We start from the raw sequence: 27,301 nt of genomic DNA, 5'->3' as shown, positions 1-27,301 counted from the left end.
CAGCTTGTATTTTGAGATCACAGAACTGAACTTTGTATCTGTTCCCACATTGTTTTGCAGATTAACTGATAATTGTAAGAATTTGCAATTGAGGAACATTTCTGTGAACTATGTATATTGTACATCGTACCACTTAGGAATCTCCTTCTCACATGGCCATTTAAGACTCATATCCCACATAAATTTAAGTGCCAGTAGTTTTCCTCTCCTGCTGTTTTGATGTGATTATGCTCCCCTTGCTACTGTATCACAAATCAGCAGGTTGCAGCGCCCTTCAGTGCATCCTCTTCCTTATTTTCATGTTACAGCCTTCTCCAATTCTCCTTTCAGGCCCTAAATGCTTTTGCCCGTCATCCAAATCAGTCTGAAGCAAATGGCTTTGCTTGCACTGAGATCTTCAGTATGTGGGAAGAGACTAGATTATTTCAGTTGCAGCCACCTAAGGTAATAATTAAATGCAACAACCTGGTACCCATCAACAGTTTACTGTTTTTTGATATTGTATGTCTTGTGTTCGGATATCTTGGAATAAAACACTCCAATTGTGCCATGCAGATTTTAGTTTCCTATGCTCATGTTAGCTGCCACCACAATAAAATATACAGATTTAACATTTATATTTATAAAGCAGATTTTATTGCACAGTTCAGCAGAAATGACAGGACAGCAACATTCTAGTATTTGAATATAAACTTTAAAGAAACAAAAAGGGAGCCCAGAAACTACAGTATTTATTTTAGGTAATTTTGTAAAAAAAACAAAATAAAAAAATTGAGCAGTGTTATGTGAGCTGATGAAAAGAAGAACTGCCTAAGGAACCACGACACTGGTTTCACCACCTTTTTCTTTCCCAACAACAGATGTCTCACTGACATGTAACTGAAATATCAGTATTACTCGTCTCATTTTTAAAGACAACTTACACGTTTTTTTATATGGTCTTCAATTCTTAACTGCACATTCCCAATGCCCTTTTGACTTTTCCCTCTTTTACCCCATAATGTTCTTGCAGTGAAAATCTTCTAATTTTTCTTAATCAATCCCTGAATAACAGAACCATGTTAAGCTGTGCAGTCCCAAGACAGACCCTCTCTGCCATCAGACAGGGTTCTAACAGATAAAGCTTTGAGAAGCTGATCAGATTTTTCCTTTATAATTGGATGTGCCATACAAGGGGATGACCCGAGTGGCTGAAACAAGAATGCAAAAAGATGCACGTTACCTACCATGTGTTGGACCTAAAACTCTAGAAATCAACAGACTATATACTTAGGCCCCATCATGAATGAATGAGATGTACTGTCTTCCACAGTCAAGGGAACAGGAACTCCACAGCTGATTCTTGTCAGCCACTATTTACTAAAGATACCTAAGCCTGTTGGCTTGATAAATTCAAAAAGTTTCACCCTGGTGCTGCTGCTGGCATAGAGCTAGCAGAAAATTCTATAGTATAGTACAACATGAGTTAAAATTTTAACTACAACCAAAGTAGGAAAAAAAAAATCACATTTCTCCCACAAATAGGGATTTTAATAATTTGCTTTTGAATTTATTATCTGGAGAATCATGTAGCTATATGTATTCCTATTGGAATAAATGCAGTTGTATCTCCAAGGTCAAGCAGAATCAATGGATTAAATAAGTGATTTTATAATTCATTAGTTTTATAATTTTTTAAACCAGAGTTTCACATGCTTGTTATTAGAATGACTAAAGTAGAAGCCAACTGTTTAGAGTAGAATGTCATAAAATATTACTAGTATTAAATATTTTAACCTACACAAGTAAAAGCGGAATCAAGGATAAATACTAAGTATATTTACTGCCATGCAAGCCAATAAACATACAAATAAGATGAAACCTAGCATACTTTACCGTAACAGTACTCAAACTGGTGGTACTGGACCTCATTTTGAAAGAAGAGAACCTCACTGGGTTTTGGGGTGTATGCATGTCAGCATGCATTAGGCTGATCTATTCCCTGTGCCTCCCCAAATGCTGCTGTCTTTACACCTTCTGACATGCAGAAATGGAAGATGTGTTACCTGTTTGTTAAATCTATGGCTCACAAAACCTGGGGAGTACACAACACTGTTAACAACAGCTAAGTCTCACACGTGTTTGCACGCCCTCATGGTCCGTGATGGAAAGCAGAGAAAACCAACATTCAACTTGTTGCTTATCTTTATTTGATTACAGATAAAAGACGGCCCATACACTCTGTAGCAGCATTGTTAATCAAACCAGGATGCCCTAAGTTCTCCTGGTATGTCTGAAACAAGCTTGGGGGCTGACCTGCTGGACAGCAGCTCTGCAGAGAAGGACCTGGGGGGTCCTGGCAGACAAGCTGTCCATGAGCCAGCAGTGAGGCCTTGTGGCCAAGAATGCCAGTGGTATCTTGAGGTGCACTGGGAGGAGCCTTGCCAGCAGGTGGAGGGAGGTGACCCTGCCCCTCTACTCAGCCCTGGTGAGGCCTCCCCTGGAGTGCCGTGTCCAGTTCTGGGCTCCTAAGGGACAAGATAAGACACACGGCTCTTGGAGCACGTCCAGGAGCTACAAACATGATTAAGGGACTGGAATACCTCACTTACGAGGGAGCTGCGCCTCAAGAAGAGACATCTGAGAGGGGACTTCATCAATGCATACAAGTATCCAAAAGAAGGGTGCAAAAAGGACAGAGCCAGGCACTTCTCAGTGGTGCCAAGCAATAGGACAAGTGGCAAGGGGCAGAAACCGATGCACAGAGTTCCACCTGAACATGAGGAAGAGCTTCTTTCCTGTGCAGGTGACTGAGGACTGGCACAGGTTGCCCAGAGAGGTTGTGGGGTCTCCCTCACTGGAGACATTGAAGAACCATCAGGATGTAATCCTGCGCCATGTGCTCTGGGACGACTCTGCCTGCGCAGAGAGGCGTCACCACAAGGCCCGCTGTGCCCCTCCCGGCCGTGCACGAAGGTGTGACCACAGGCCCCTCCAGCCCCTCCCTCCGGCCCCTTCGGCCCCTCCCCCGACCCCTCCGGCCCCTCCCTCTGGCCCCTCCGCGCAGCGTCTCTGCCTCACACGCGCCTGCGCCCTGTGGCGCCTGCGCGGCCGCGCGCGGCGGGGGCGGGGCCCGGGCGGCGGCGTCGGGCGCGCGCGAGCAGCGAGGGCCGCGCTCATGGAGGACGAGGAGTGTCCCGTCCTGGTGCCGATCGGCGGCGCGGAGGAGACCGAGCCCAGCCCCGGCAGGAAGATCCCCGTCACGATCATCACGGGTTACTTGGGTGAGCCGCGGGAGTGGCGCATGACAGGGTCGGCCTGCGGACAGGGGCACCCGCAGCGGGCCCGGGGGAGGCCGCGGGGGTCTTCCCGCCGCCCCAGGTGTGTCTGCAGGACGATTCTGAGCAGCAGCGTAAACTCCCCCTGCTCCTTTTGCCACCTTGTTTTCACAGTCTGTCTGGTTCGGATCACGATTGACAGATAGCTCTTACGTCAGAATAGGGTACCATGAGAAAAGCAGAGTGAATTGCAGTCGCAAAAAATTGAGGTTCGACGTCCCTTCCGTAGACCAACACGGTAAATGCGTGCTGCGTCACGATCTCTCAGAAAAACCCTAGGGGCAGGGAGGGAAGGTTGCTTTACCAGATTCCCCTGGGTGTGATGCACTAGATGATCTCCAGAGGACCCTTCCAACCCTGGCAATTCTGTGATCCTGTGCATGGTATGCAGCTGTTGGTAAAGTATTGCAGAAGTTGTGTGTTGTATTTAACAATGTCCCGTTTAAAGGCAGTTAGTGGTGCATCTGTAGTTACTGATGACAGAAGAGCTGGTCAGAAAAGGCAGTGGGAGAGAAAAGATTAAGTGTGCTTTTTGTCAAGAAAAACAAAAAAAATAGTTTTATCTGAAAAGACTACCCAGCTGGTAGGGGGCTTGTAAGTTTATCAAGCAGTGACAATTAGTGAATGGAAAACTATTGGTCATTTAAGACTGAGGTTTAATGTGCTCGTAGTTCCACGAGGTCAGATATCTCTACAAATTAACTTCTACATCGTTACAATAGAATGTAGGATACCAGAATGGAAACTCAGAAAAGACTTGCCTTAGGTGTGCATGTGCATAACAGTATTCAGGTTTTATTTGAAAATTTAAGCTTTCTTTTTTTAAACATTTTAATAAAAATATGGTCTGTGTTCTAGGAGCTGGGAAAACAACTCTTCTAAATTACATACTGACAGAACAGCATAAGAAAAGAATAGCAGTTATTCTGAATGAATTTGGAGAAGGTATGTAAATGTGCAGAAACCCTTTTATTTCGCCACAAAATGGCAGGGATATAAAATTGGTGGAAATCAGGACCATTGTAATTTTAAAACAATTACTGAAATTATTGACATACCTCATAGTCTTCAGAAGGGCATAAAGTCTTTTTGCTGGTGCTCATAAAATAGTGCTATTCATTTATCTGTTTTGCACATAAATTCAGGGCCTCAGAATAAAGTAATTGTATATATCACCCTGTTGGAAGTGCTGTAACTCCATTTGTCCTACTCAATATCAAGGAAACGGAAATTAAAATAAAGTGGTGATAATATTTTATTTACTTTCCCCTCAGCCATTAACAGATCACAGATTATCCTAGACTAAGAAATGGGGAGATGCATGCTTGGTGTCTGTGGGTCTTTGAACTCTTTGTTTTCAGGATTTTTAATTGCTATGGCTATAATTTCATATCTGTGCCATAGTCAGCATTGCTTACAGTTTGCACTGGGGTGGTAGTGGGCTTTTTGTTTGTTTTCATCAGCAAATATGTGTGTTGCTTTTCTGGTAATGGAGCCTCAGATGAAATGTACAGACAGAGCCTTTATTGGATACAGAGGCACAGGCTGACTTCGCTTTCTTTTAGCTAAGTTTGCGGCACTTACCATGTACCATCATCCTGTGAGTTTTCATCTTTGAAGAAACAACTTTACTTTGGCTTTTAAACTTGTCATGAAGTAGAAAATACTAATTTCTGAAGAACATGTCAGAAACATGGCCTCAGAAGAAAAGAGCGTAATCCAAGAGTAAAAGTGTGTACCAACTTGAATCTTCTCTCTCTTACAGGCATTGTCATGCAAGCTTGTAGATTAAAAATATTGTACTACTTGTATTTTCAGGAAGTGCCTTGGAAAAATCTCTGGCAATCAGTCAAGGGGGAGAACTCTATGAAGAATGGCTGGAGCTGAGAAATGGCTGCCTGTGCTGCTCAGTAAAGTAAGGAAGGACTGTTGTACAAGTTCTTACAGTGGGTATTGAAGGGAGTTGAGGAAAGGAGAAGACATCCAGGATTTGATTTGTAAAATTGATGATAGTATTGGTTGAGACTTCTTTTGTCAGATGAAACAAGAACTGGAATTTAGGAGATAGCTGCTTTACTGAATTTGGACTTCAGAGTCTTTCAGAAAACTGATTTAAATACCAGCTTGGTGTATTGTAGAGTAGGGAGCTGTTCTTCTGTTAGTATTACATGGTTCCCTGCAGAGAGCTAAAGATTCAGGGAGATGGAAACTGGGACACAGGTTTTCCAGTTTTCACATCAATACTTTGTGTTTCTTTCTTTATATGGTGGTTAATACTTGTATACGTCAGAGGGATGAATGGAGAACCTCTTGTGACCTAATGAAACACAATATTCAAAATTGTAAGCTGATGGTTGTGTTAAAAAGCAGGAGTGTGTTTGTTTCTTTGACATGTTTTTTACCCTGTTTGTTTGAATGCTGGATTGTTTGCACCAAACTTATAATAAAGGTCATGGCCTGTTTGTCCTGAAAATTTGGAAGAAGAGGTCCTATGCCTTAAGTAGTAATAGATAATAAATGGAAAACAGAAGACTCTAGTGCATTGTATTCTGCATCTTAATTTTGCTGTAGGTGAGGTGTCAAGGCAGAAGCAGGAACATTGTTTTCAGTTCCACCCCACTGCTTCTTTCTGTAATCTCAGCTGCCAAACCAAATAGTTACATATCTACACAGGACCCTGCTGTCCTTTACAGTGTATTCAGTGTCTGAAAATAAGTCTTTGGTTAAGTCACCTTTATTATGCCTGGTGGGAGTAGGCAAATACTATTTTCAGACTAAAATGAAACACAGACCCAAAATTTGCCTAATATTAGAGCAGCAGCATGATGATTAATTTTTTACTGTAGACTGTAAGACCTGACTCGGGACTTTTGCTTTGATGATACTAACACTGTATTCTGCATCAGAAGATACATTTTAATACAAGTTTTAACTTGTTTTCTGTGTTCTCAGGTTTGATTGTTTTTTCTTGCAGGGACAATGGTGTGAAGGCAATTGAGAACTTGATGCAAAGGAGAGGAAAATTTGACTATATATTGTTAGAAACAACTGGTTTGGCAGATCCAGGTAGTTCACATTATGGTTTTCGTAACCATGATAATGATTATGTTTTTTGAAGTGCTTGTTTGCTCACCAGTCAGTTCACTGCAAAATATAATTTAAAATGGTAAGTTGTCAGGCACACAGGCTTTGATTGCTCTGTAGCCTTCAGTGAATTGGATAAGGTGCAGATGTGAGGTTGTGGATGGGTTGGTTGGTTGGGTTTTGTTTTGTTGAACTTGCTCTAAATTGACTCTAAAGGTTAATAAAAATCTAGCTAAAATGTATTTCTATCAAGAGAAGACACTGGTCTTAGAGAAGAGAAACACTCCCTGAAACTAATAGTTTTCAGTAGACTTTTAATGTTCTCTTAAAGTATAAATTGTTAGCGTGTAATAAGTATATTGTTAACACTGCTTGTGATAGGCCTTATATTTGTGAAGTGCTAAAATACTCTGTGAAACAGACCAAAACATTCTTCTTACAGAGCAATAATAGATTTTACAATGTCCTTGTGTGCTCTTTAGTCATATTTATTATAAAAAAGTGCTTAAATTTGAGTTCATGTTAATAATCGCTATCTAAAACAACTTTCTCCAAACCATCCCAATTAAAAATGTGTTGTTGATAGAGAGTGAAGGAAATTCTTATCAGAAATTCAATTGTTTCCCCTTTAGGAGACTGATATTTCTAAGCTCAAAGCCAAATAGTTGTCAGGGTAAAGTAATTTTCTTCAAAAGACAGGACATTGATTTGGTTTCGGTTACACACAAATTCTGTTTGAGTCAAATTGGAAAACTGTTAAGGTTTTTGGAAAAAAAATCAATGGATACCAGGAAACCATTATGTGTTGTGGCTCTTGCTATATCTTGCATGAGTAGGCACTGTGAACAGCTGACAGGTATTTGGTGTTGATATAGAGTGATGTCTGAAAGACTGCATCTTAACACCTCATGTGGACAGTTTCAAGTGTTGGAATGATGTCAGTTACTGATTTTATTTTCTTTCCCTTCTGACATGTTCAGTAGTCTTAGCCTGATGGGACTTTGAGCAGCCTGGTCTAGTGGAAGGTGTCCATGCCCATGGCAGAGGAGTTGGAACTAGAGTCTGTTTTATGGGGCCATTTTAGAAGGAAACAGGAGTAGCAAACTCACTCCTAGGCCATTTGTAGTCCACAGGTATCAGGTCACAGATTCCAAGTCCATCCCAGAATGTGGTCCCAGTTGTCCAAATACTTGCTGATTATTTTTGTCTCTGGACTTGTCAATTTAATATGTGCCATTTTACAAATTACTATATCAAAAAAGAGCACTATGCAGTCCATTACTCAGAGGCACCATCACCTGCATCGAAGTTGAGTGGATGTCTCTTTTTTGTCTGCAGGGGACAGTGTAGAGCGTGGAGGTGTGTGTTGGTGTGGAAATGATCTATAGACAGTGGCTGAAAGGTGAAAAGGGAAAGTACAGAATATTTAGAAATGAGGGAGCCTTGAGTTATAGAAGTGACACATAGTTGATATTACAGAGTAAAAGTAGTTTAGACAACTTGCATGTATCTGGAGTTGTGAAGTTTTTAAAGATTTTTGTAGTAATAGCTGTGGATGTGCAGATTAGTGTAATGCTTTGGTAGGTTTTGTTAGGTCAAATGGGTGACTTCACACAGGTGGTACTTGACATCTCTGATGCTTTCTGAGTTTGAAGAGAGTGATTTCTAGTACAGCACTACTAGTACAGTTTTTCTGTGAGATGTCTGAATATTGGTAGTATACTGAAAAATCTCGATTTTGCAACTGTATATATTCTGCACTTCTTAGGAGCTGTGGCCTCCATGTTCTGGGTCGATTCCGAGTTGGGGAGTGACATCTATCTTGATGGTAAGAACTGGAATCTTGTTTTCCTATGTATTTGCATTCCATATCTGGAGTTGGTGTAATGTATTCTTAGCATTTAAGGCAAGATTTCGGATTATGTTTGAAGTGCATGAACTTGGTTCTTACATGGTCAGATTTGACCAGAGAGTTACCCTTGGCTTATTCTGATGTTTATCTCTTTGGTGAGATGTTTCAGTTTGTTAAATCCAACAAAAGTTGTGTAGTGCTTTACTGAGGGATCAGGTACAGAGAGATCTTGATTGTCTCTTGATCCTCAGTAGGTAGATGTTATAAAACACTATTTACCAGTAATATTACAGTGATCTTTTTTCCTTTCATTTTTTTGCCTGTGCAGTGTTTTCTAAATGGTTTCCTTTTTTAATGTAGTTGTAGGTTGTCAACATCTGGGTGCTTCTGCCTTTCGTTTTTTGCTTTCTCTGCCTATTGCACACTTGTTAGCTCTAGTATTTGCTGTTTTCCAGTAAAAACCTGTGTCTACTGAAATACAAATCATCAGTATATGTAGTTAAAGAGCATATTTTTAATGTAGGAGAAAAAATTAATTTTTGGATTAAACAAATGTCCTACTAATGCCTTTGTCAGTTTCTGAAATACCCATTTAGCCAAGGGAGGAAACATTGAGTTGAATAAGAAAGACCTTCCTAAATTTCTGCCAATTTCTTGCCAACTTGCAAATTCCTGGTCACTTAGAGTCAGAATAACTGCATACCTCAGTCAGTCCCGTTAATTTGTTTCAATATCCTGTCAAAGCATACCTCTGCCAGTCTGTTGTTGGGGAAGAAAAGGCATCCACTTTGTGAGAATTTATCTTGCCTGATTTTGTAGGTATTTTCTTACCACAGATTAGAGTAATAATTAAAAAATACTTTGGTGACAAGTCTAATGTTCAGATACTTTCAATGTTCCATTTTATAAGCGGTTGTAAATATGCTGATACTGTTAGTTTTGTTTAGAAAGTTTGCATGTTGATGAAACTGTCAGCTGCTTTCAGCACATTTCTGTTCATTTTAATGTTCTCTTTCAGGTATCATATCTGTTGTTGACGCAAAGCATGGGTTGCAGGTAAGTTACTGAATTGGTTACATATTTTAAAACTGCAACATTAGAACAGCTGTTGCAGTAATGTTCATGTGGATTAATTAACTTTTACAATAGCTTTAATTCTTAAATTGAATGAGAATGTGTTTCATTGGCACTGTATTTTGAACGGGAACAAGGGGGTTACTGATATTCATAGGAATTCAGATTCTAACCAACATAGCTGCATGTCTGCAGGAGTTGTCAGGTTGCTAGGTGCTTGATTCCTTCTAGTTTTATCACTTCACTCAGGAATCTTGCTTTCATTCCAAGCAGGCGTGTGACTTACAGTAAAAACATTTCAGAAATTGGTCTTTTAGAGTGTCATTGGTCCATGTTAGTTGAAAGGAAAGGACTAAGAACAGATGTCTCTGATCCCAGTGTGGTAACAGTTTTGCTAGGGCTCAGGCTGAGAAGGATGTTAATGTAGTGGCTGCTGTGGTGAGCAGAGGTGAGAGCATCAGTGTCCTGGTACTGCTTCACATGAAATGATTATTTCATTATATGAAAGCAGACAAAAAAAGCTGGCATTAAAGTAATCTGTATAATGTAAGAATAGACATATAAAACAGAGTACTTACAAAAATTGTCATTAAATCGAATAGTTCAAACTTTTTTTTTTTAATAATAGATAGGTGTTAACATAGTTATTAGCAGCTTAATAACTTAGGAAGTGACTGCCTTGATTGCGTATTGATTTTGCAGGATTCAAAATAAAAGTGACTGTAAGAAAAGATGCCTTCATGGTATAAAAATTTCATCATGCTATGGAAGAGTTTTTTAATATTTCTGCATTTTACAATGGCTGCAGAAAGAAAGCTGAGAGAACTGAAGAGTAAGGGGTTAAAAATAAGGAAGTGATCCTTCCTTTACAAGATTATTTTGTTTGGACTGTCTGGGTTTCTCCTTTCAGTTGAGCTGATGTACTTAAGCAGACCTAGCAGGAGAGCAGTCCATGTCCTCTCATCAATTCGTGTTGCACCAGGACAGGACAGACCAAATCTAACTTGATAACAAGCCAGTTTGACAAGTTCATTGTGTTCTTCAAGAATGATCATGGAGAAGGTGGTGAAAAAGTGAAGGGAAGGGTCTGATTGTCCCTTTTAATCGGGAACCATCTTCTAAATCAGCTCAGCTACCACAGGAAATCATATCATGTCTTAGATCAGCCCTTTTCAGCTTAGTGCCCTTATACTAATTCAGATATGTTTTACTACTTGCAGAAATGTTGTTCTGTTTATCTTTCTTTCATGAAATGCTGAGTTACTGTCTTGAATCAAATATGATTGTGTCGTGTACAGCAGCACTACATTATTACTGTTTGAAAAGTAATTTTTAAAATATTTAAACTTCTAAGTATATCAGAAACAACATAAAAATGTTTTGAAACATTCAGCTTCTCCATGTGTTAGTTCTTTGATAGCTCATTGAAAACTCTTCCATGATCTAGTCAGTAAGCTTGTTGTAAAACACTGACATCAGAATAGCAGGAATTCCAGACTTTCTCAGCTATATACCAAGTAAAAAAACTTGCTTTGTATAAGACTTGCTATCTTGTGCTATTCCTCTGGTTGCAAAACTTGACTTCAACAGCTGCTTGTGATTCAAAGAGTTTTGAAAGCAGTACAGGTAATGATATTGAGATAATAGGAGCAATTTAAGTTGTTGTGCTTCAAAGAACTGACTCATCACAAGTAAAGCTGACAAATAGCCCGGTGACCTGTCAACCAGATTGAAACTGAAGTGGTAATTGATATCATGGGAAATCACTATAATGAGTTTGTCACCCAGCAATCTGAAATAGTATTTTTTTTAATCAAGAGCAAACGGTTGGGCAACTTGAAGTTGCAGTTCTTTATGTCCAGGACTTGACATCTGGACTACTGACACTGTTCTTTTCAGGACAACAAACCTGACAACATTGAATTCAATAGAATCGATGTGCAGAGGATTACTAAGAAAAGGTCAGAGGGGAGGTTTCCTCAGAGTCATCTTGTTGTTATGCTCTGCTGAGGTTGTGCACAATCAGGAAATAGTTCTGTTTTTTTTAAGGTGACAGACTCAGTATGCAATAATCTTCATTTTTGTTTTTCAAGTCAAATACTTTTAGATGCCTGATAATTCGACTTGCAAGAAAAAGTAATTTTCTATGGTTTTTATTTTTTTAAATCTGTGTATGTCCCCTGACAATTCATTCCACTTTCATTTGGTGTCTCTGTATCCTGAAAACCAAAGTTTAAAGTTATGTGATATTCCTGGTACAGTAGTAGCTGATGAATAAATGCACAAGATTTTAATCTTCTCAGAAATGTAAGTCTAAGGGGCAAGTTCTTACTAATATGACAGCATTGGTTTAAAGTTTTACTTCTCCCGATGTCTGCAACATTTCTGTCTTGGAGATTACTGCCTCCATGGCAAGGGGCAGAAAACAACTTGTAGTTAAACTTTTGCTGCTTCAGCACAGTCCATTGCTGTACATAAATTAAGTAAGGGTATATGTCGCTACACTTCATGCTGCTGCTGGTGATGCAGGTATTTTTTCGCCATTCCCCAGTTCTTCAGTGAGGACATTAGCTTGGTGTCCTGGGTTGAGCTGGCAAAACGCCAACTGTCCAAGACAGAGTGAAAGGGTCCTCCCCCCACCCCGCAACCAGCCAAAGGAAAAAGAAGAGGGAGAGAGGGAAAACACTTCAAACCAGGTTTATGCTGAAACTATCTACATGTATTTATACAGAAATATAACAACAAAAATATTTCTACTTCCCTGAATGCAAACAAAATGCAAGCAGCGGCAGCAGGAGCAGGGCCTAACAGAAGAGAGCAACTGTGGCAGTCTTCTCTGTACTCCAGCCATGGTGGAACTGAACTAACACTTCCCACTGCTGCCCCATATTTTAAGTTTGCGTCGTCTGGTATGAAATACTTCCTTGGATACCCAGTCAGGTGATCGCTGCCTCCCAGTCCACATAGATTCTCTGAGCCTGACAATTTGAGGCTTAGCTAAAACCACTACACTTGGGCAGACACGTGCAGCACAAAAGTGCAGATGGTACGTAACTCCTGCAGCATGACAGAAGCTTCTGATGTTGGAAAGACTTGCCAGGCAGTAGTGGTTTTAGTAGTTTATTCATACAGACCTGGGATAGGAGTGACCAGTTTTTGCTATCAAAGTAAAGGTTGTCAGCTCTTTCAGAGAAAAGGAGTATGATTAAAATTATGTGTATGTAACACTGTACTGCAAGCCTAACCCAGTTAGTTGACATCACACTCAGTTGTAAAACTACTGAACTTTTATTTTTTTCAGATGTATTTTCAGATGGTATATCACGATAAGTTTTCTACTTCATCATAAAACTGAAAAATAATTTAGTGTAACACAGTTTTCCAATTCTTTAGCATTATAATGATGAAATTAATTGTTTTCATAAAATTAATTATAAGCTTCGTAAAACTAATTATAAGCTATCAATGTACTTTTTCACCATCATTTTACAGAAAAATTATAGATGCTATCTTCCTCAATATCTTGTTCAAAAACTTTAGCTGAATTGGATTTGACCTCTCTTAATTTCAAATGAATTCAAATGTAATTAGAATATGATTAATCTAATTATTTTAATTTTGTCTAGCACTTGACAGAGGAAAAGCCAGAAGGCCTTGTCAATGAAGCATCTCGGTATGGGTATAGAAATTTTATTTATCATAGTTAAGAATTGCATTGTCTACAGTTTCTAAAGGGTTTTTTCTTCTCCTTTGCTTTAAACCAAGGTAGATTGGTGTAATGAGGTAGAATGTAGAAAAGTGACTTCATGCTCCATTTAATCTTTCTGGCAAGACCCAACTCTTCTACTTTAAGAGTAAGGAGATTTTACATAAGTGAAGGGGAAGCAGCTGTGTTGGGGGGAAGAAAAAATTTTGTGTTAGGTTCTATCAGCTGCTCCAAGTAGAACTGGAGATAGAGGAATATTTTTTGATAGATGTGGAGCCACAATAATTAAGGGTAGTTGTAACAATTGAAGGCTTCATAAAGCAAAGAGACTTAAAAGCATCACTTTACAAAGACTGCCTGCAAGAGAAATAGGCACTTATGAAGTTGTTAAATCAGTAAGCACCCCACCAAAGAACCACACCCTGAAAAAAACACCAGAAACAAAAAATCTAGTAAGCCTTGATTTACTCTCTTAAGGCAGAGAGTAACACCTCCAGCAGAAGCCAGTAGTACTTTAGTCATGCTGCATAATGTTTTAGTTTGATAGTTAATGCTTGCCTTTCTCTAGTAACAAGGTTCATACTATTTTCTGGGGCTGAGGGAGAGAGCATGTTCCTGCCTTAAAGTATTTGTTGTTCATAGTGTCTTTTTTCCTCTTCTTTTTTTTTCCCCCTTCTTCATACACAGGCAGGTTGCGTTAGCTGATCTGATAATCATCAACAAAACAGATCTGGTTTCAGAGGAAGAGTTGAATAAAGTCAGAACATCTGTGAGGTATGAAGCTTTTGGCATAACTGTAACAGTTATTTAATTTAAACATAGTTACTTCCTTCTTGCTGTTAGTACACAAGTTAGATCAGATTGCATTGACACCAATTGTAAGGTTGTAAGGGAAAAGAGACTGCCTCTTTCTGATGGTATTTCAGTACTTCTGTGTGCTTACACAGTTGTAGCCATCTGCCTGTCTGGGTAAGATTTGATGTTGTTTACTAAGAACAGTCCTTTGTCTTAAGTGTCCATTCTTTTACATTTCTGGGCAGCTGTTGTCATTTTTCAGAATTACCTTCAGGGAAAAAAAAATCTGCTGGTACATATGAGTTCACTAGCAAGTGTAAAGATCTATGGAAGAAATCACAAACAAATGTCATGGGAGCAGAAGAACCAATGGTCTTAATTTACTGATCAAAGACATGAATCTTTGCTATCAGTACCATGATAATCCAAATAAAACATTGAAATTTTAAAATACTTTGTGACTGTATAGGTATTTGAAATCTGAAAGTAAAAATGTGCACACCTGGCAAAGTGTATCATTAGGAGCTTTGGACAAGAAAATGCTGTTCTCACTGTTAGTATCTTCTTGTCAGACTTACAGTTTCCCAGTTATGAGGGGAAACCAAATATCTTAAACCAGTTGTCCGTTGGTTTGTTCAACAAGTTGCTAACAGAGTTTGAGTGCTATTTTGCATTGTGCTAACCACGGTTAACGTATTGAAGCAGTGTATCATGGCTGTATTTTCATTTAGCTAATGATTTTTCTGTTTTATTTTAGGTCAATAAATGGACTCGTTAAAATTCTAGAGACACAAAGATCAAGGTATTAAATGGCCAGTATTACTAGGTATTAGATCCTGTTTCTTTTGTGAGTTTTAAGTGTTCTATTCAGATCAGCTTGCTTAAAGAGAAACTATTGAATTGTAAATATTTAGTTCAATATTTACTTTATTAATAAGCATTAGATAAAAGAATCCTTTTAAATAAGTAAAAATGTATTTTTCTTTGTTAGTGTTCATGTTTCAGACTCGCAGAATGGGTCAGGTTGTAAGGGACCCAGTGGGTCATCTGGTCGAATCTCCTTGCTCAAGCAGGGTCATCCCAGAGCACATGGCATGGGATTGAATCCAGGTGGTTCTTTAAAGTGTCTGATGAGGGCGACTTCACAGCCACTTTGGACAACCTGTTTCAGTGCTCAGTAACCTGCACAGGAATGAAGTTCTTCCTCATGTTCAGGTGGAACTTCCTGTGCATCAGTGTCTCAAGTTGGCCTAGTTTTTTACCAACCCTGGACTGCCTCCTCCCTCCCACCAAAGTCTTCCCGGCAAGGAGGAAAAAAACTGAAAAGAAAAGGACTTAAAAGAAACTGAACTGAATTAAAAAGAAATTATATTTTCTAACATTTGCAAGTATATATGCAATTGTACATGCTACGTGGATCCCCACCCCGGGGGGAAAAGGGAAAAAAAAAAAAAAGAAAAAGAGGACTGGTCAACCAGGAATAGGAAGGAACAAAACCAAACTAAAACAAATGAAACAGATAAATACAATTAAAGACATCAGGAAAGGAGAACAAGCATGAAATAATCTCACCATGTCCCGGCATAGGAAAACCAACAGAAATAGAACATACCGTCCAGGCTTCTGCTCCCAGCTCCCAGAAGGGAAACTACCACCCCTTCCTATCTCCCTTCCTCCTACTCTTACGTGGAAAACACGTGTGGAATACTTTGTAGCGTCCACTTCCTTAGTTACACCTAGTTACTGAGGAAGCCATGGATCAAACCCATTACATTCTGTTTCTGCCCTTTGCCTCTTGTTCTGTTGTTTGCACTACTGAGAAGGGCCTGGATCCATCCTCTTGACACCCACCCTTCTGATACTTGAATACATTGGTGCAGTCCCCTCTCACATGTCTTCCCAAAGTTGAACAGGCCCAGCTCCCTCAGCCTTTCCTCATAAGAGAGATGCTCCAGTCCCTTAACCATCTTTGTAGCCTTCACTGGACATGCTCCAGGAGCTCCATGTCTCTTTCATCCTGAGCAGCCCACAACTGGACACAGCGCTTTAGATGTGGCCTCACAAGGGCTGAGTAGAGGGGCAAGATCACCTCCCCCAGCCTACTGGCAGTGCTGTTCCTGATGCACCCTGGGATGCCATTGGCCTTCTTGGCCACAAGGGCACACTGTTACCCAGGCCTTGTAACTGAAGAGCAGCTTGTAAGGCCGTACTGTCTATGAGCTAATAATTGGTCATGTGCACTGTAATGTTTTCTTTCTGTTGTGTCAGCTTAAATATTCTTATGATTGCTGCTGCAAATAAGTTTGAAAACAGTAGAAGAATGTTTATAAGAATGAGGAAAATCATTATGCTGGTTTTGCTATTTTTCATTGAAATTCTGACTCAGATTTCTTCTTTAATAAGGAGTTAAATGGATATTGTATTCCCAGGAACGTTAGGAGAGGAGTGTATCTTCAGACTGCTAGAACTGATTTGTGTACTTCTACATCAATGATTTGACTATTCTGTGATAAATGTTTCTATAATACAGCTTGTTGAGTTAAGCAATTTCAAAAGAGAAAATAGTAGACATAATAAAGTATAGTTCATTTTTTAAAGTCATTATCAAATGTTGGAAGTTGTGGACGAAAGTAATTTCTGTTGAGTGATCAGATAGGACTGATTTTGAAGAAGGTATTAAATATCATACTTTATGTCTTAAATGACCATTAGGAAGAGATTCAGTGTGTGATCTCTTCACATACTCTCTGGTGTCTGATGCTAACCAGCACTAAGTTGGATATGAGATTAAGTGGACCCTCAGGTTCAGTCCTTAGTGACAACTCTTGTTACTTGTAAATATTGTTTAGTAAATAACACATAATGTTTCTTTGATGATTAAACATTCCAAAAGTGAAAGAGGCAAAAAAATAATTCATTGGAATGTTATTTGAGAACATATCTTTTTTAATTACTAGGGTTTGTCCCTCAAAAGCCACTTTTAAAAGGAACTAACATAGCACTTGCTTGAGATTTCTATGATTTTTCAGAATGTTGCTGAGAAAAAAGACTGGCGTGGCACTGGTCATGAATTTTACATAGGAGTTGTTTATGTGTGTTACATTAAAACTACTGTTGAATGTAAAAGTTATTAATTCTGACTATGCTCCAGGGGTGGCTTTTTTAATTCTCTCATGTTCTTTTTATTTAGCCACATGTCATTAATTGCATTTGAAAAGCTATCAATTGCTATTAGCAGTGAAACCTATAGTCTGTATTTTTTGTAAGGAAAAGTTTCTTGTGCGAATTTTTACATAGCCATTCTTACAAGCAAATATGATCAGTGCTGTCTGTTCTGTATTTCATTTTCAATTTGTCTGTTTCAGATCTTGGTGTTGAAATTCCTCTTACTAGCACTTGCCTCGTACAGTTATTTCGGGGGTTTTTTTCCTAACAGTGTGTCAGTATAAGCTACGTATATTCTGGGGGTTTGTGTCTGTCTTGAGAGACTCAGGTTCCTTTTCCTATTTAGGGAAAATCAATTATTATTCTTGTGTCCAGTATAAGGGATCTTACCATCTTTCATCATCTTTATCTTCTTTAAAATAGTATTTTACTGTATTTTTAAATCTTGTTTCTGTGTTTACGTATTGCTTTGTAAATCAACACCATGTTTCCTTGTAGGAAACACTACCAACCACCAACATCCAAAAATCAGGTTGAGCGTTAGTCTGATAGGAAAACAAACATAAGCTTGAGTGAACTCCTTTAAAAGTAATTATTTAAGTATATAATGATACTTAAACACATCCAAAATATAAAGCTTTCTTTTTTCCCTCTGTTTAGAGTTGATCTCTCCAATGTCTTGGACCTACATGCATTTGACAGTTTATCAGGAATAAGGTATGGTGATAATTTTCCTGTCTTCTTTTAGAAATAATAACCGTTGTATAAATACAGGAATGAAACAGACTCAAATCCTGGCTCAAATTTACATCTCTTAGAGTTTGTTAGAAATTCTACTTTAGTCAGTTTTTGAAAAATATGACTTTATAAGTGGTAATACAACACAGATTTTTTTTCCCACTTGAAATGCCTGCAACAAAAGCTTTTTGACCTTGTAAGGTGAAATAAGCCCAAATGTGCGTGGTTGATTGGCTTTTTCTCCCAAAATGCAAGTTTTGGTTTAATATTAATAGTGGAGTAGATTTCTGCCATCTTTTCTGATCTTTTAAAGGATTTAAAAATTTTTGTGCTTCACATCTCGATGAACTGAAGGCCTCCTTAGATTTCACAGAAGAGAATGGGGTATTGAGGTTCCACAGCAAAGGCAGTACAAGTTCTGTCTCTGTGTTCCGTGTTCCTGGGTAATGCCAGCTCCATGCTTCAGCATGCTACATGGGTGCCAAAGTAAATTCAAAGCGAAGGTGTGTGGTGAAGTTGCTCAGCAAAGAGTAACCTTTAGTAGATAACATGCTTGTGAGATTTCCCTGTGCACTGGTGCAGTACTATCCAAATGGCAGGTATTTTTTGTGTGCTGGCACTGGCTTTTATCTCATCAGTGAAAAATATTATTTGTTTCTTTTATGCTCCTTATGGCCCAGTGAGATTGGTACCAGTGACAGCATCAGGGAAGAAACACCAGGCATCTGAAAGTTAAGGGAGGAGGGAAGCTAATGCATGCTTTAAGGGCAGTAGATAAATACTATTTCATAAGGCAGATTAGAAATGCATGTCCTGAGTTCTTAAAATGGGTCAACTAAGTAAATTGACTCATCCTGGAGCCACACAGCAGGAATAAAGCTGTAAGAAGATGTGAACCAGAAAAGCATTGTTCTTGATATTGGCAGTTCACAGTTGGATCTCATTACCTGTAACATTAGGTGATGGTCTGTAAGGTTTACTAGGAATTCCTGCATTCTACAAATCATGGAAAGTCCTTAAGGAGCTGACAAAAAAACCCTCCAAACCAAACCTTTCTTGGTTTCCTCAGTCCAGTCTTCTATCTCACTCATAGTTCCTTTAGAAGTTCTTGATATTTGGCATTAAAAGAAAGGAAACATTCTGTAATGTCAGCATTTAAAAACACATTCTGAAAGCAATAAAGAAGGTTGGAGATTGCAGAAATGAAGTTCAGTTTATTTTGTTTAGGTTTGACCTCTGTACAGCAAAATTGCTTACCCTGGTGTCAGTTCATAAGTACAGAACCAGTACACTAATAAAAATGTTCTTTTAACTGTATACTACAGTAAGGACACAACATCTGATCTGTGTGACTGTTCTGGTAGAACCTTGCAGTCTGTACATCCCCTCAAGTCACAGGAAACAGATCAAGAATTCTGGATTCTCTGGAGGGCACTATGAGAAGAAGACAGCAAAGCAAGAAAGATGAGAGAAGCAGGAATGTAAAATGTTACCTCAGTTAGCAGTGTGTGCCTTTTTTCCCTGATGAGTAAAGGCTTCTTAAATTTTCCAATCATCAAATTAGGAAGAGGGATTTTTATGGGCAATCTCTTTACACAAAGGAATATCAAGGGTGCTGTACTCATTGAAATATAAATACTTTTAATACCTACGATACTGTAAATCAAGACTCTGAATTCTCTTTATATTTTAAAAGAAATTAATTTTCTAACACAAATAATTAACTATATCAAACAAATAAACAGTTCTATTTTGACATTAAAAGTGAAGTAACAGCTGAAGCTTTTTCTGAGTATATACTCTATTTGTGATATTTGAGTTTTGCTCTGCAATACTAAAGTATTTTTATGTTATAAATTATTAATATTTTTAATATTCTAAAAATAGGTTTTAATATTTTGAAATAATGACAGTTTGCCTATCTTAATCAAATACAACATTTAACTTCACTTATTTTCAGTTTACAGAAAAAGCTTGAGCATGTAAAGACAACACATGCACATCTGGATAAGGTAATTACGAAAGATACTGCTTCAGTGTTGGTAACATCAGGTGTTCAGGATAGTCACAAGGATTGCATGCTAATTGTGGTACCTTTTCAGGAGCTTTCAATTAGGGAGTAGTGTGTTCTAAGGTGTTTGGAAGATTGCCTAGAATACATGAAGGAATGTGCATTGTTTTAGACAGATTCTAAATGGCTATCTGGTCTTAATTTCAAAAACAGCTTATAGGCTACCACTGCTCCAGACAGTCACATCATTAGTTGATTCACATGGATAGTATTACTGAAACAAATAGCACTACTCTTTTTAATATTTGCAGAAACAAGTCCTAAACGTGTAACTATATTCTGTAGGTTTTCTGTCCAAAACAAAATCTCCATGGTTGATTTGTGGGTCCCAGTCCTCCCCAGGGGGTTGGGGTTCACTTACAGGCAACAGTCCCATCAGGGTCTGCAAAAAACTAAAAACTTTGATTTTTATCAGGTATCTTAAAAATTGTTCTTTCCTTCTAGAAAGTTGCTACGATTCCATTTGATTAAAATGGTTAAAATATGATGCATACAATGCCTGTTTTGGTTTTGTTTTGTTTTCTGAACTGCAGATCATGACTGTGAAGTTAGTTACTAGTCCTGAAAACAGGAAGAGGCAAATAGAAGCTCCTTTTGGAACTAGACATTAAATATAAAACCAGCTTCATGCTTAACTATAATTGCAATCACAACCTTAAATTCACAGTTTTTGTTTGATTAGAAGTCTTAAATATTCTCAGTTACAGAGTCTTAATAGATCCCTAAAGTAGATAAAAAAGTTAGGAAGAAGCCTTCTTGAATGTTATGAGTTACAGCATCCTTGTATTATTAAGGAGATAGTTGTTATTTTTGTAGTCTGGAGCCATTTGACCAGTAGGAAACAGAGCTCATCGTTACTATCTCTGTTTAGTTTAACACCCACATATTTAAGATGATTATTTAGACAGATGAGGTATAAATGAGAGCAGAACACCTCTCACAGAAGGCTGTAAGTCGTTGTTGACTGATAAGGTGTGCTTATTATCTTCATGTGGAAGGTCAGCAGAAGCAAACTGCACTATGTGTGGAGCACAGTGAACTGTAGTCATGTTTTGAAGCTGCTCTTGTGTTGACTCTTGGTTGTTTAGATGACTTTACTTGGTCATTAGATAAACATGTGCTTTTATTTTCTTTACTTAAATTAGACAATCTGAAAATAATTGTTGGAAAGAATTTTAAGTTGTACAAAAAATAATTCTCTCTCTGTTCTTCCATGCCATTGAGAGGTTAGAGTGACAAAAATAAAAGACACATTATTTCTTTTTAAAATAAATTGTTAGGTTTAAATTATATGTTTTATTTTCATATTCTCTTTTGATAATAATTGGTCCTGAGCAGTAATCCAGTGGTTGCTTTGGAGCAAAACATAACTTCAGGCATCTTTATTTTCTGGTCTCTACATTCTGTTTATAAAAAGCTTTTCATAAGAGATAAGTACAGATGAATGAAGACTATCTTGATTATTTTTTCTCTGATGGAATTGTGATGAAGATCAGTGTGCCAAGAAAACAGCATTCTTATCCAGATTTGAAAGATGGAGCTTACTAGCTTCCAAGAATTATTCTTAGGCTTTCTTTGAGAACAACCATCAGCTACAGCAAAAAGTTATGTAGTAGAAGCTAGCGGCCTTAAACTATTCAAAGCATTTTTATGCCCCTTAAGTGCACACACAAACAGGAACAAAATTCAGAGCATAATTTAGAAAATTAGAGCAGGAACAGAAATTGAGATTTTTTTTGTTATTTAGCATGGGTATATAGGTGCTTTTTTATGAGACCAAGTTATAAACAACACTTTTTGAAATTACTGTAATGAGATGTTTAATGCAGTTTAGTTTAATAAATGGATCTTTCAATTTGCAGGCTATAATTACAGTAACATTTGAAGTTCCAGGAAATATAAAAGAAGAAAACTTAAATCTCTTTATTCAAGTAAGTAATACATCACTGTCAACAGAAAAATCATTGTGGTTTTTTTGTCGACACTCATCCCATGCCACTTTGTTTATAAAAACTACTTTTCATAGAATCTTCTGTGGGAGAAGAATGTGAAAGATAAGACTGGTCACACCATGGATGTCATAAGACTGAAGGTTAGTCAGCCTTTACTAGCTGCTTTTTGTGCTTTTCCTCTTTGCACCTTAACTGCAGTGTGCTCTCAGTTACATACCTTTCAAAGTGGTATCTGGATCACTGTAGCAGAACATATGGGGTGTGGCAAATAGTTGGTTGTCATTGTTTCATGGACAGCTCAGAAGGAGATAGCTGGCAAAGAAGCAAACATTGATCCTACTCTGCCCCAAACATCAGGGGCAGTTAATAATCAAGACATGTATCACTTTTCAATTTTTACCTCCCTTGCTTTGAAAGATTCCATCCTTCTCGCATACCTAGGGTTTGGATACTATAGATCAGTCCTGTAGATTGCTAGGCTTAATTAGAGTTATTGCAACAATATACAGAAGTTGAATTTGCCATAACATAGGAGTGCAGTACTATTGTAATCTACACTTAGCAACTTCTAACAATATTGTCAGGCTGTAGTTTTAAAGATGCAGCTCATTGGTATTCATCTTCCTGGGCACTTCATAAGTTTTTCAGTCGTATGATTTTGAGATAAGTAGAGGTGACAATTCTTATACTGAGCAGCCAAGTAAATAACTAAAAAATGAGAATCAAGTCAGTAATTTGGTAGGCTGAAAGACATAAAAGAAAGTATGCTCTGGTTTGTTTCCTGAGAACACTGGTGCATCATACATAGCAACTTAATTATTTTTTTATTTCATTGGAAGGCAATTGCTTTTCTTGCTCTTTCAGCAACAAAATCAGAATATCCTTGTCTTCCCTGTCCTGACAAATAGAAGAAAATAGCCACTGATGCTTCTGAAGCCATGTGAAAACTAATGGCATGCCAAATACGTTTTTGTTGTATTGAGCATTGGAATCAAAGCAATTCTTTAGGAAATCTGAGGCCCGTGATAAGCTGTGTGTTGGCCCTCAGTCACAGACAAATACCCCAAAGCAAATGAACCCCAGGTAATTAATTACAGAATGGGTTCCAAAGTTTGTTGCTTTTGTATTTATATCTTATCTGCCGTCATAGTCCTTTGGCTGTAGTACACATAGAGTTCCAACCAATAGGTCAAATGTGCATCTTTTTTTCCTTTAGGGAAGGATAAGACATGTTTTCCAGACTGTATTCTGCTAGAATATTTTAAAAAGTTATTCTATGAAGTGATGAACACTGTTCTAATGTAACTTTTGATACGTTGCTTAATGGGATCACTCTGATAGTAATCCCTTCTTTCTCTAATTGTTTCACTTCACTTCTTTCTCCAATTAAAAAAAAGTGAGTATGTTGAGCATGAGAGCTTAATCAGAATAACCTGAAACCAAGGATTTTTACTCATTTTACATCATCTTTGCTGGCAGTCAGGCTTTCATGGACTGCCATGTCATACACCATATATATACTCAAGGTGGCTTAGTAACTTGGTGATATTTTATTTTTGCTCCAGCATGCTACGTACTGACTAAATGAGGAACAGATGCACAGTATGGTGAAGTGATGGTTTATTAGTCTCTAACAAAATAAGGAGGTGTGAGGATGGATGTTACTAGCAGCAGTGATAATACATGGGTATATTGACTAACAGGTGCATATTGCCAGAAATACTTTTCCCTGCTTGGACTAGTTTCAAAGGTTTTCTTCCCCTCTTATACACTTTATTTTTAAATGTTTGTTTATATATCCTAACAGTTATTTTTCTGGTAAGGGGCTGGTATCTATTCAAGGCAAATCTCATCAGGTGATAGTCCAAGGTGTCCATGAGCTCTATGATCTGGAAGAGACTTCAGTAGCCTGGAAAGAAAATGAAAAGAGAACAAATAGATTGGTCCTAATTGGTAAGAGAAAATTACTTATCTTCTTCTTTAAGAAGCTGCTTTTTTACAGGCGGTCCTTTGATTTGACCAAATAAAAGCAACCAGACTAAACTGGCCAGAATAATTGCAGTCTGTTCAGCATAACCTCAAGTCAAAGGTTTATTCATAAAACTTCCTGCAGTTTTAATATTCCAGCTGAGACAGATCTACAGAGTCTCTTTAAAATTCTATGTAGTTCTGTATTACGTTGGCATCTTTAATGTCATTTTAAAAATCCATAGTTATAAATTAGGTGATTGAGATGGTTTGAATGTTTTATCAGTTACTCAGTAGCATTAAGGAAGGTAATAATTATAGCCATTAAAATGTGGACAATCAGTTGTTTCGGAAAAGCTTGCAATATTCTGTGTTTCCATTTTCTACTTACTATTTTCTCTTTTGCAAAGTGTTTTATGATAAAAAGTAGCACTGTTTTTCCTCCCTTCCCTTACTTGTATAGCTTGAAGTCTGTTGTTGCTTATAAAAGCTAAAGTTACCCTCTTACCTGCAGCATAATTTTCATACTGCAATTCTCCCTCATGGGTATCATGAACGTTTTCTTTGCTGAGAAGAGTGGCAGATTGTTACTTGCCTGCATTGTTTTAATGCACTGTAAAATACAATTAGATATTTTATTTCTCTTTACAGGCAGGAACTTGGACAAGGAGACCATTAAAGAAGTATTCATAGCCACTGTGAGAGAAAAACAAGGAAACAGTTGACATCAAACTATAAGACAGATTAAATGCCTATTCTTAATCCTGGAATCTATTTATGGCAGAAAAGACTGAATGACATGGGAGTTAGTAGTTTCTCTGTCTTTTCTAAGTTTGTACAACTTAAACCCTGAAGTCTTCATAAGAATCCCAGCTGACTGACAGCTTAAACATGAGTTTTTATGGTCTAGAATCAAACACAGCTCTTACCATTTTGGATTTGGCTTAAGTTATGTCAGTAGCATCACGTGCCTGTGCAGATAGACAAATGGCTGTTGTTTATTTTCTACATGAAATATTACAGTGGGGATATGATAAATGTGTTTGATGCCTAGTGCTTTCTCCAGCTAGCTGTCTTCTACTACTTGAAGCAACAGGGATTATTGCCAGTGATGTAATCACAGTAAAAATTATTTAGTGTTAACTATTAAACCATCTTCCATTTCTTTCCACTTGTTTTGTGATTTTTGAATGTATATCCATCCCTCATACCTGTTGTGTATATGAAACTAAAAATACATAGGTAGCAGAGGCTTAGGACCACACGGAATACATACTGTCTGCATGAAAGTTGTGAATGCCATGTTTGGTCGCATATTCAACAGGTTGAAAGATGTAACTGAACTCTTAGATCTCATAGGCCATGACCACCCTGCCAGTTCAGGCTTTGGGGGACTGGAGACAGCACATTTTCACTGTTTTGTCCAGGCTGCCCTGTGTGATTTGTTATGGGGTTCTGTGACACTGCTTTGAAAACTTCAGTTTGAAGTTTTTATCTCTGTCCTCTGTAATTTAGACTTGAACTTCTGCCTTGCACTTTCTCCAGTATTCTTCATTCCTGTCTTAGAACAGTATTTTGACTACAGCTGGGTGAAAGCTAAGTAAGTAAATGCAAAAAGATAATGTGGAATTAAAAATGTTTCTAAACAAATTACTAGGACATGCAGTTCTGAAGAGTGGAGTCTTAGCTCCAGTTCTGCGTGGATGCTTGCTGATGCCTGAGGAAGTAGAAGTTCATTTTCAGTACCAGAGTAGAGGTGTGTTACTTGTCCCATACCTAATACAAAAAAAAAAGAAAGGGGGCCATCCCCCTTATCTGCAGTCTCAAAATGTTTCATTTTGCTTCTACTAAATGACATGACTTTGGAATTTGTTTTCAAAAGAGCTGAGGAATGAGACATTGTTAATCTGCTGCTGCCAGGAGCTGGTGTTTCATTTGCTTGAAATACTTGTCATGTTCTTAACTAAGATAGAGCTCTTCAGTTTTCCTGTGGATATGTCAGTAGGCATGACTTCGTTCATCACATCAAAAGTGATAGCTTGAAGTAGTTTCCAGAAATTATTTTTGTCTCTAAACTAAAGCAAGATAAAGAACAACCTGGTTGCAGTGTTCCTTTCTGTTTAACAGAACTTGGTGGCCTTTGAGTGAACTGGATATATTGCTGAGCAATACTGTGACAGTTTCCCTCAGCAATTACTTATCTTCATTTTGAAAACTAGAACATGTTCTCATGCTGATGCATGTTTTGAACTGCATAAATGACACAGTCCAGCACAAAAATCTGTCAAATGCTTGCCATCATTGTTGCTGATTGAGTAATAAGATCACTTAAGAATTAAACAAAATTGTGCATTTGTATTTTTTTTGCTTTTGCTTCCATTTTTCATGGAGAAAGTGATCAAATATCTTCTGTCTTAAAAATGCCTCATCTAACTGAAGAACTCCGTTCTCTTTAGAATGATTGGTCTTTGAAGTGCTCAACTGTCATTAACTTCATATTTGGAGAAAAGTTTAGAGTTAATAAGAAGAGCTTCAACTATGAGTCATAAAGGCAAAAGCCACAGTCATATTTTAGATGCTTATATTTTAATATTTGCTTACCAGCCAGACATTCCAACACATGAAAATTCCCACGATGACTGTCAATATACTGGGGTGGGTTTTTTTGTTCCTGTGGTGGGGCATCTGTGTAGCTGGAAATCGGTATAGCTCATCTTGATTGCTTCCTCACTAGGACTTTCCCTGTGCTGCTTGCAGTTGTAGTGTCAGAAAAGCTCCAGTCAATGCACATAGCTTTGCCTCTGTTTGTCACCTGTAAACTGCCCACATATTTCCAAGGATCCCCTGGGATGAAGAGCAAGCAGCTTCCAGGCAGAGTGCAAGTATGTACCCCTCTTGTCTTTGCTGGCTGTCAGGATGCCCAGTGCTTTGTCTGCTGTTCTGTTGACACATGATACTGGTAACACAGCCAAGGGCCTCATCTTTATCCTTGTCTCCCAAGAAGACCACTGTTTTCTCTTCTTGGATACTTACTTAACCAAGTTTTTCTGGTTTGTTCTTACATGTCCAGCCTGGGGGGTGCTAAGTCTTGCTTTTGCATCATGCCAAAATGAGAAGAGGAAGAAAGGTAAATGACAGGGCTCCAGTAAAAGCTGTGTGTAGTGAACTGATTGCCGTATTTGTGTTACTGAGAGTTAAATTAAGGATGGCCTTCTCCAAGGAAGTGGAATTGGGTTAAGGTGAGGTTGTACAGGAGGCTGGAGGGGACAGGCAGGCACCACACAGCTGTGTCCTGAGATGGTGGCATGGATGTTGGGGCAGCCCAGGGATGTTCAGGCTGGGGTGAAGAGGGGTCTGGTGAAGAAAAGCATTTCTGCCCATGCAGTTTCCAAGAGGGGCACATAGGGAGTGAGCCACACCTGCTGAAGAAATGGTGGATACCCACATCTGGGCTTACTTCCCAGCCAAATAACTCCCAGGGTAATGATGGCTCATGCTCCTCCGCCAAGACAGACAAGCAATAGGTACAAAGTGATCCTGTCAAAAAATCCCATGCATTTTGTTCCTTAACAGATGGAC

The 27,301-nt window shown here is 38.3% G+C and overlaps 1 protein-coding gene across 3 annotated transcripts; it reads left to right on the top strand.

Annotated features, from left to right (window-relative positions):
• The first annotated feature begins 3,111 nt into the window (after window positions 1-3,111).
• Window positions 3,112-24,893, top strand: LOC139684621 (zinc-regulated GTPase metalloprotein activator 1A-like). 3 transcript variants are annotated; one of them, XM_071580750.1, is made up of 15 exons: window positions 3,112-3,263; window positions 4,176-4,262; window positions 5,136-5,232; window positions 6,292-6,383; window positions 8,170-8,229; window positions 9,272-9,309; window positions 12,954-13,000; window positions 13,721-13,807; window positions 14,586-14,630; window positions 17,654-17,710; window positions 19,692-19,743; window positions 21,665-21,733; window positions 21,829-21,894; window positions 23,578-23,707; window positions 24,374-24,893. In XM_071580750.1, the coding sequence occupies exons 1-15, from the start codon at window positions 3,158-3,160 to the stop codon at window positions 24,445-24,447; spliced, it is 1,107 nt and encodes a 368-aa protein (XP_071436851.1). In that variant the 5' UTR covers window positions 3,112-3,157; the 3' UTR covers window positions 24,448-24,893. The 3 variants fall into 3 exon arrangements, with proteins under 3 accessions (XP_071436851.1, XP_071436853.1, XP_071436854.1); XM_071580752.1 differs by lacking the exon at window positions 24,374-24,893 and having other exon boundaries at window positions 23,562-23,650; XM_071580753.1 differs by lacking the exons at window positions 3,112-3,263; window positions 4,176-4,262 and adding an exon at window positions 4,974-5,048.
• Window positions 24,894-27,301: the final 2,408 nt, after the last annotated feature.

Source organism: Pithys albifrons, chromosome Z (genome assembly GCF_047495875.1).
Source record: "Pithys albifrons albifrons isolate INPA30051 chromosome Z, PitAlb_v1, whole genome shotgun sequence".
Classification (NCBI taxonomy): domain Eukaryota; kingdom Metazoa; phylum Chordata; class Aves; order Passeriformes; family Thamnophilidae; genus Pithys; species Pithys albifrons.
The sequence above is the reverse complement of the archived record's forward strand: the minus strand, read 5'-3'. Positions and strand labels throughout refer to the sequence as shown.

What these genes read in the sequence shown, in the direction of transcription:
- LOC139684621 (XM_071580750.1), top strand. Translation starts at nt 3,158, where the DNA reads ATGGAGGACGAGGAGTGTCCCGTCCTGGTGCCGATCGGCGGCGCGGAG. An exon ending in CTTGTCAATGAAGCATCTCG is followed by an intron (nt 13,001 to 13,720) that starts GTATGGGTATAG and finishes CTTCATACACAG; the next exon opens with GCAGGTTGCGTTAGCTGATC. An exon ending in CTAGAGACACAAAGATCAAG is followed by an intron (nt 14,631 to 17,653) that starts GTATTAAATGGC and finishes CCCTCTGTTTAG; the next exon opens with AGTTGATCTCTCCAATGTCT.